Source organism: Pygoscelis adeliae, unplaced genomic scaffold, assembly GCF_000699105.1.
Source record: "Pygoscelis adeliae isolate BGI_AS28 unplaced genomic scaffold, ASM69910v1 Scaffold113, whole genome shotgun sequence".
In the NCBI taxonomy this organism is placed as follows: Eukaryota; Metazoa; Chordata; class Aves; order Sphenisciformes; family Spheniscidae; genus Pygoscelis; species Pygoscelis adeliae.
The window spans coordinates 15,935,034-15,945,195 of record NW_008825108.1 but is presented as its reverse complement, the minus strand read 5'-3'; the positions used below and the strand labels follow the sequence as shown (position 1 = coordinate 15,945,195).

Genomic DNA, 10,162 nt, shown 5'->3' with positions numbered 1-10,162 from the left:
GAAAAAAACTGCAAGGGAAACAAGTGATCCCTGCAAGAGATCAAGCAAGTGAAATATGATGTTAGACAGCAATTTCAGTGATCTACTTCAGATTCTTTTAGATATTGTGGGTTATTAAGTAACCAAATTATATTCAAGTAATTCAGCACCTGCTTCATCAAGCTACAGAATATGGAATTAGATATAGACCGCTTCAGCCTCACTGATTTGATTATGTAGTAGAGAGACACCAGTGAATATACATTAATCCTATGAAATTAAATCAAGAAAATTAGATATTCCTAGGGGCCTATTTGGTGTCTATTTGCATAAAATGCTGAATTACCTGCTTACTGAAACCACTTTTTTTGTGATGAGTAATGGAACGGAACTGAAGAACTGAGTTTACATAAAAATTTAAGCAGTAATGTGCGGGTTCAAACCAGAAATCCATTTAACTCTTGGCTCTGATGACAGCCAATACCAGATCATTAGAGCATAAGAACAAAACAAGTATATAATTTTTCCCTCAGTGTTTCCTAATATGGAGTATAGAGACTACAGTGTTACTTTGTTTACGTTAAATTATGTGTGATGGACTTTGCTTCTATTATTATTTTCTGAACCAGATTGTTATTCTTTTCTGGTGTCTTCAATATCCTGTATAATGTATGCAAGTATGATGTAATCGTGCACATTCTGAAGAAGCATTACCTTTTTGTTGGCTTTAAAAATTCTTTAAGATAATGACATCTGATGTTTCCTCATTCTTATGAGAAATGATGACATAATAGGCAAATAAAGCCTATGCATTCCTTATCCATGCCATTCATAATTTTAGAGACTTCTGACCCTGTTGTCTCTTTAGGAGTCTGAATTATTTCATCTTTTCACATCTAGAGACATTCCAGTATTTCTAACCATGTTTTTGTCCTGTTTGTAGCTCTTCTATTGGCACTGGATACTTTGTAGTTGGTGAGAAGCTTATTACTTGCTATTGTCTCCAGAAGAAGTCTAAACAAATAATTTAAGATGCAGAAGTCTGTCCTGCAGGCTTTTCAAATTAAGTGAGATTAACTCCTTACCAAATTACTTAATTTCAATGTTAAGTATGGGCATTGAAAGCCTGCCTTATTATCTCAATCTGAAAATGTGACTGTTCTATTCTTAGTCTAGCCATGAAAAGAGCCTTGTTTTTAATTTTCTTAAGGTTTTCCAAGCAATTCAGTTTTCTAAACTCTGCCACCTATAAGTGTTTCATTTGTAAGCAGTATCAATGGACTTTTATGTTGATTTATTGAAGTAAAACATTAGTGAAGTAAAATTATTGAAGTAAAACAATAATAAATAATAAGATGGTAAAACATGTTTATAAGACATATGAATGAAGCGTAAGTAGAACCTCAAAAATATTTGATCTGTAGATGTGTTCCAAATAATTCTATCAGAAATACATTTTCATCCTCGGGGAAATATTTACAATTCACAGTAATTTCCATTTTTGGTAGGAGACAAAATGGAATTTTGAAGGACAGTGAGAAATACAAAGCACAGCATGTTTAGAAAAGCCACTATCCTGGTGTGGTTAATGTACATAGCTCAAATCTGAGTCACAGGTTCTGTTTAACTTATTCAGAATAGATACTTGAACCTTGTTCTGCCGTACCCAGAATAACTAATAACCAAAAGCTTTTGGTGGATTATAGAATGCCTCACCTGTTTTGACCAGCAGTTTTTCTTGAATGTGAAAAAACATTCCTACTTCATGTTTGTTACAGCAGTGCATTTCAGCAAGCTGGTTTGAGTTACATGAAAAGTTTTATCAAAAAAAAAAAAAAAGAAATTGTCACTGAAGTAGTTTTTCTTTTCCTCTCATTACACACGAGACAGTCGTCATGCATGCAAAGTTCTCTGCTTTGTATTCTCTCATTGCTCTAATAAATCATCATGCTTTGTATTTTCCACATTTTATTTTATTTGCAGTATTTAATAATCTCTCTGGTTTATATTTTGGTTACAGGTTTCTCTTGGACTTCTGCATGCTCGAGCTACTCATATCCTCTGGCCTCCACAACGCTGGCAGAAGTTACAGCCAGTGCTACCTCCAGAGCGCAAACCACTCCAGAGAGAGCAAGAGTGATCTAAATGTTCAGATGGAAAAAAACCTGAAGTGAAGTTTAACCAGGAAGAGTTGCAGTGGTTATACCATCACCTGTAAGAGCTTTGCCAACTGTGCTTTAACATCAGGTACCATATCAGCAAATACATGTGACATCTTCATGTTAAAATGTCACCTTAAGTGTAAAGGGTTTTTTTGTTTGTTTGTTTGGTTGGTTGGTTGGTGTTTTTTTCAAAATCTCAGACTGCTTTGTGTGTTATTTTGGTTTGAAATAATTGGTTGTAGAAAGTTTGAATGTTCAATTTTTCTGGTAGCAGTAAAATGCTTGACTTGTTATGTCTGTACCTGTGCTTCCCTGGATAAGAAATGATTAAAACCTTCAATAAAATATTTTAATCTTTTACATTCAGCTTGTTTCTTTAGTAACTGAACGGAACCTTTATTATTATCATTCATTGCATATGAAAAAAAAACCAAACACATAATATGCTTTGGATTGTCCTATAATTTCTAATACTGAAGAATTAGTACTTCTGTAGCTGAAAAGTTAATCATATATGTCATAATTTTTTTTTCAAAAAGCTAATGAGAATTTTTTCTTTTAATGCAGCTTGTGTTTATTATTAAACTGAGTACATATTGCTTATTTTTAATTTATCTTTCAGGAGTGTTTTATATAAACATTCCTTGTATATCTTGCTGAAGTAGATATTCAGTCAAAATATACAAATTATATTACAGTATCTGAAGGCAATGTTTCATTTATTTCTCAAGTATAGTAAATCATTGTTAGTATTGATTGCCACATTTCTTTGAAAATATGTAATTAGATTCTAAATACTATACAATTAATACTATAAATATATAATTAATATTATAAATACACTCTGTGAATATACAGTAAAGCTTCTGCACACATTATAAGTGAAAAGAACTTGAAAAATGACACATTTTCAGCTGCAGATTAATATGAGCCAGCTTATTTTCATATTTATTGAATTTTACTTCAGATAGGATAGTACTTTAAATATTTAACAAATCACACAAAAGGTCTTTAAACATTTCAGCTAAAATCATGCAATTATCAGAACTTCAGACAAGATGAAAATAAGTCTATAGCTCTTTGAAAACACACAGCTGCACATCGGTTAGATGATAGGTTCAATCACCGTGAAAACTCTCTGTTACTGTCTAACCTTCTTCTTAAATGCTCCAGCTCTGTAGACTCTCTAAACACTTTACTGTCTACATGTGCCATGATCTTTCTTTGTTCCAAAAAGCTGATCCATAGGTCTCTGAACTCATCTTAGTTAAAACTAATGCAGTTTGTTTGGGTGTTAATTGCAGTAAATTCACAATTATTTTGATTGGCATAGGGTGATTGAAAACTGTAGTTTGCAATCTTTTTTTTTTCCAAATTAATTAACAAACTGAAATGAGTTCAAGAAATTTACTGCAGTCATAATTAATTTTGGTGACAAAGATACAAACACACATCCATGAAAAGAGAAAGAAAGAGACAAACATAAAAAGAAGCGGAACAAAACCAGATTAGATCAGCTTTATTTCTCTTGGTTGTTCAGGTCTTCATTTCCCTTCTTTTCACTAGTTCAGACCTTCCCTCCTCTTCCTCTTGAATATCAGCTAGGCAGAAGTTCTTACATATATTGACAAACTGGAAAATTTTGTTGGCTGTCCTGATTCATTGGTACGTATTCTGCAAAACCAGCGCCAGAGAGTTATCAACAAAAACAAAGGCATTTGTTCCTCAGTTATTATCTTAATTATATTTTTCTACTCATGTTGTCTAAAGATACAGCCAAATGTGTCTGCATCAGCTACATTTCCAGAAAGATTCTTTGAACTTCCTTAGGATTGCAGACCTTATTTTCCAGTGGAGAAGAAGGATCCAGAGATATGTGAGAATAAAATTGCAGATGAGGTAGAACCAAGGGCTGCATGCCAGCTCTTAGGGGGTGCCAGATTTTGCAGCCCAAGAGAGGTGAGGCTGCTGCAGCTTCATGTCCCCAGGTCCATCCAGCAGCAAGGCCAAATGTGCATTTCCCCTGGGCACACATGCACACACAGTATGTTACATCCATATACATGTGACTGGCTACGCACGTCAATATAGACAAACCCACTTGGTACTCACATAAACACTAATGGCACCAGTGACCTCATCCTGTTCCTCGTGCTGGCTGATCAGGATGAAAATAAGTGGGAAATATATACAAATATATACAGCGTGGATGCCTCCAACATCAGACCCCCATTTTGCCCAGTATACAGAATCCTAGTCTCCCCATTTGCTGGCACTTGGACAAACAAGCCCCCAGACGCTCTCCGGTGGATCCCTCCAGTAACTGGGCTTAGACACCCAGTCCAGCCAGGTCCATCCAGTAGCTGGACCTGGATCCTCACTCTCCCCATGCACACACATACACACACAAATGGGTCTCCCAGTCAAACCGCAGTCTCGGCAGCTGGCTGGGACTTGTGCATGCTCTTGTGCAACTTTAGTGATCCTTTGGTATTTTGCTATAATATGGAATAATCCTCTCTCTTTGGAATATTTTAGTACCATTACTATTATGATCAAGAAAATTATTATTTTCTTCCCACACCAACATGGTCTATTCTTATCACGGTCTATTAAGCATCTTGTCCAAGGTCATGTAAGAGAATCATGATAGGTTTGGAAAAAAAACAGAATTCCTTAAATCACAGTCTACCTTCTTAGTGGCAAGACTGTGTGTCATTCACTGTCATTCATTGTCTTGCACAATTAATGCACAAACGTACCATTTGTGATATAAAATACAAATCTAAATGAAAGAAAAAGGTCAGTGAAAACCAAAATTCCAAGTAGACAGCTTAGCCCTCCACCATAGTGTGGTGCGAGGGAAAGATGAGTCTTTTTAGAGCTAAGGTTTCCTGTGGCAATATAGGCTCGTATAAAATGTAATGAGGCTATACTAACGGCAAATACTGTAGAAAAAGTCCTTCTTCTGTAAATATCCAATTTCACCCAAAGAGAATGGATTTGTGTAAATAACATGTAGCAGCACTTTCTAACCATCCTATTGAAGCTGTGCTTTTGTGCAGAAATAAATTAAAGTTCTTGAAGAAAACTGGAGGACAAAGGCTCCAAGAAAACCACATGGCGGTGACATAGAGGATAGACCGGGAACCACAGAGACAGCAGAGCTGAAGTCCTCATCTGTGCATCTGTACTCCTTTTCAGTAATTCCTTTTTGTGAAGTAAACGCGCAGATAATTAAATCTAGTGCCACAACTACAAACTTAATTTCCTCTAGTGTTTTCCAGTGTTTTTTAATGGAAAAAAATATTGTGTAGCCTATTGTGGAAGTTCTAGCATTATCTGTTATGCCCCTGAACGCTGTGGGTTTATTTGTTTGTTTTTTAATTTGTGAAATAAAAGATAAGCCAGAAGCTGGTTTATGTAGCTGCACCTCAAGAGACTTTTAAGCAGAACATTACACAGAAAATATTGCCAATACTCAAACTATGTCACCGTCCAAATACCTTCTTGATTGGAAATTATTAAGAGTGTTATTGGATGACTGTCTCACCTTTGGATGATTTAGCAACTGAAAACCTGAAGGTGTAGAATATTTAAAAAATGAAACAGCTGTATCTGAATATCTGGTTATCCTGATCATAGTGACAAAAAATTTAATTTAAAAAAATGTTTAATTTGTGATAACTTGTTGGAACTATATTAACCCACCACATCATGTACTATCTTCCTCATCCCATTCACAAATGTCTCAGCATTTTATTTAACATCTAACCTTTTCTCATATCCTCCTATTAAATGTCAAAATTGAATTTTACATCCTTTGGGAGCTAAAATGTACCGCCCTTGTATTTTTTCTTATACACTGTCCTGGTTTCGGCAGGGATAGAGTTAATTTCCTTCCTAGTAGCTGGTACAGTGCTGTGCTTTGGATTTAGGGTGAGAACAATGTTGATAACACATTGATGTTTTCAGTTGTTGCTAGGTAGTGTTTATACTAGTCAAGGACTTTCCAACTTCCCATGCTCTACCAACTGAGAAGGCTGGAGGGACACAAGAAGCTGGGAGGGGGCACAGCCAGGACAGCTGACCCAAACTGGCCAATGGGATATCCCATACCATGTGACATTCCATACCATGTGACATCATGCTCAGTATAAAGCTGGGGGAAGAAGAAGGAAGGGGGGAATGTTTGGAGTGGTGCTGTTTGTCTTCCCAAGTCACCGTTACGCGTGAGGGAGCCCTGCTTTCCTGGAGATGGCTGAACATCTGCCTGCCGATGGGAAGTAGTGAATGAATTCCTTTGTTTTGCTTTGCTTGCGTGCGTGACTGTTGCTCTACCTATTAAACTGTTTTTATCTCAACCCACGAGTTTTCTCACTTTTACCCTTCCGATTCTCTCCCCCATCCCACTGGTGGGGGGGTGAGCGAGCGGCTGCGTGGTGCTCAGTTGCCAACTGGGGTTAAACCACGACATACACATTTCAATTAATAAGTGAAACATACAACAGCATTTTTTTAGCACTCCCTATAGTTTTATGTATTTGATTACAAGGGTTAATCACACAAATGGTCCTGAGTTTTCTGTATGACTGTAATGCCTCAGGATCTAAGGTCAAGCTACAGTACTTAACTTTTTAACCTGCTTTTGATGAGTCTGTAATTAAAGAAATGCATTTCCTTTATTCTACTGCATTCTTCCTTCATTATGAATGGATGGTTTCTGAATCTGATATGAAATATCTTAAGGGTTCAGATCCGTAGTCCATTTGTCCTGTAACCTGTTCCTGACAAGGGTCAGTAAGACATACTTCCTATAATGAAGAGTTTGGTATAAATTACTTTCCAACCCCAGGCAGTTAATGTTAGTGTTATGCCCTGAGGCATGAAAATTTAAATTCCTTACTTATCTTACCACCTTTCTGATGTAACTGAATGTTCTCATTTTCTATACAAATGTTTAATGCTCACTTCAACAGCAACATCTGAAAAGTCTCAGTTTGTAAATAGCAAACAGCTGAGTAAAGTCTGAAATTTTTAGCCTCAACTTCTGTTTACTTGTGCTGTCCCCTATGTTAAGTTGGGAGCAATTATTTCTTTGTTGGCTGCCTCTGTCTGTGGGATGCTTGGCCCACAGTATCTGTCTGAAAAATCTGGTAAACGGACATTATTTTCTTTCAGTTCTCTTACTCTAAGGAGGAAAAACATTACCCTCCTAAAACATTTTAAGAAGTACCTATAAAGACTGATATCAATGTTAGTGATTATTATCATGATGTTTTACACTTTATGAGTGTCACTGTTAAAATTAGAAAGATTCAGGTGACAGATTTCTATATGTGTGCAAAGTTAGTGACTATGGTCAACATATATGAAACCCTAACGTTTAGGATGCTTGGGCCCTGAAATAGACTCCAGCATCTATGCCACCCAGACTCCCTCAATGGTGCACAGGAAGACTCATGCTCTGGAGTGCCAGAGTCAAAACAGGGGCAGGCTAAGAAGGGCAATATTTAATCATTGTGCTTAAGCTTATGGAGGCAACCAGACCTGCAATCTTCTGTGGGGCTACAACAGCCCCAGGAAGCGCAGCTTACTGGAATCCACTGTCTGGGACCATATCCTGGTTCCAGGGGTGTGTTTTATTTTAAAACACATCTTGAGAGAAAGGTGCTGAGACTGACTATCATCTACATGACAGCTGAATGGTTAGTATATTCACCTACAAAACAGCAACGTTCGGGCTCAAGGCTTTCCTCAGCCTGAAGAGCTGACACCAACCGGATAACCTACAAAGAAATGACTGATTTGTTAGATGAGGGGAGAGCAGTGGATATTGTACATAGAAATAATATTCAGTGAGATACATAAAACGGTGAGGAACAAAATGCTAGAGGAAAGCTGAAATATCTTTTGCCACAGAGCTCTCAACTACAGAATCTTTTAACTTGTGACCAAGATAAGATACAAACCTTTTTAAAGAACATCCACAATGGGAAATAAATTTCTGTAAATGCCTGGCAGAATCTATAATAGCATTACCTAACACCTAGTAGTGAGGTCAGCCAATTCTTAAGGCTTTATTTTCAGTGAAAAGAAGGTTGTTAAGTCTCCAAAGGGAAAGAACAATTATGTCTAAAAATAGAAGCATGGTGAAGCTTGAAATAGAGAAGCTCACAAATACTGACAAAAATTATGACTAAGATGGAAACCTCCACTTTTAGGCTTTAAACAAAATGCCTTGGACTTTATTTCAGCAATTACCAAGATGTTTTTTTCCTCCTGCTAGAGGTCTAGAGTGACAGAGGGTAAATGGGAAAACCATGCCATGATCTTTTAAGTACATCTTCATGAAAACCATGTGTGTTAAGGGTAATATCTTCTCACACTGTTATAATAATAATAAAAAGATATCTTCTGTGACTGAAATTTGGAGAACAGTTGGGATAAAATTAATTTCTCATATCTTTTTTTTTCTTTGCTCTTTTTAATCATCCATATCAGGTGTTAGCTGACATAAAGCATTGAGTAAACAGCAGACTAACGCTCTCTGACTATAAAGCTGTGTGTTTTCTCTCCTGAAAGATAACAATAATTGTCCCTTGGAGATGGTTCTGCCCTACAAGCAGAAAAGACTTCAGCTCTTACAGTAGGATCCAGAATCTAAATGGACTTTTTAGGGCTACTTCATGAAGAACGAATACCAAGTACTCCAAACTTCAACCATTTAACTGATGCTGTACTCATATGCAGGGCCCTGCTTAATTGATTTTTGAAGACAGGTCCCTTCAGAGCATGCTGCAGGACTGATGTGGATTGAGTCACTCTCTGAAGCTGCCAGTCTCTTTTCAGTGACTCTAAAAGAGCCATGAATCTAAGGCTTGATTTTTTTATATAATTTAGTACTTTGCACAGCAGATTGCCATCAGAAAACTTAGATAAGTTGAAATCAAGGCTGAATTGTCTCCTAGTTCTTTTTAAATGTTATTACACAGATTAATCTTGAACTTCCTTTTGATCCCACAAAATCATGTAGCTGCAGGTTTCCCCAAGTGTTGACTTCTTTCTTGATAGATTGTTCACAGTCGGAGAGTACTCAGGCTGACAATGACTTTAAGATTTTAAAAAATAATTTCCACCAAACCTAATGTTTATTTTTTCACAGAAATGTTGAAAAGAAGATTTAGATATTTCGCTTTAACTCACATATATCTGCCAGATTATACAGAATTCTGTTGATTACATTACATTTTACACAAGGAAAACATCTGAATAACATCACTCTACAGGTGAGTTTAAAAGTTCACAGTCCAGACAACTTGTGCTTTGTGTTAATTCTATTGCAGATTACTGTTAGCTTATTAAGAGATCCCATTCATGTTGCGTAGTCTTGAAATTAGTAGGAGTTTTATATGAGCAAATGGAACAATATGCACTTTTCTCATTTCTTAAATGTCCACAGAAAAAAATTCAAAAGATTTGTTCTAGATCTTAGCAACTAAATCCAAAAATAATTATGTAAGTAGGTGAAGTATTTTTTAATCCATGCTAAACACAATAGTACATAGCAAGTTTAACAAAAATAAGAATTTCTGTTCTCTCTCAACAGTTGGTTAAACTTATTTGAATTGCCTTATGGCACAATTCCAAATCTGACATTGAGTCTTCAATAACTGAGTGACAAGCATGAAAGGGCCTGTTCTTCAGTGACTGACTTCTTAATACTTTTTGAAAATCAGGACTTTCTTCTTTTAAGGCATCTGAAATGATATGCTTGGTTTGCCAAATCACTAGCCACTATGGAAAATCACTGCAAGGGTGTGATACTAAGTTTGAGCACATTTGCTCTTTTTCTAACAGGATTTAGGATTTAACAGGATCTTTTTAAAAAGAAAATTATTTCCTCTAACTTTTCTCTATTAATAAGCTGTATTTGAAACAAACTCTTCTCAGAGGCAGGCAGATGAAATTTTTTAAAAAACGCTAAAATCTTCTGATGGGTTTTTCTAAAAATACTTAAA

At 36.2% G+C, this 10,162-nt stretch overlaps 1 protein-coding gene across 1 annotated transcript in view; it reads left to right on the top strand.

The window, feature by feature from the left end:
* The window catches only part of IMMP2L (IMP2 inner mitochondrial membrane peptidase-like (S. cerevisiae)), a 487,018-nt gene extending 484,522 nt beyond the window's left edge, over positions 1 to 2,496 (top strand). Inside the window, exon 5 of the mRNA XM_009327638.1 lies at positions 2,000 to 2,496. Within this exon, the coding sequence (XP_009325913.1) occupies positions 2,000 to 2,119 (120 nt within the window). The 3' untranslated portion in view covers positions 2,120 to 2,496. The remainder of the gene's footprint in view (positions 1 to 1,999) is intronic.
* The last annotated feature ends 7,666 nt before the right edge of the window (positions 2,497 to 10,162 follow it).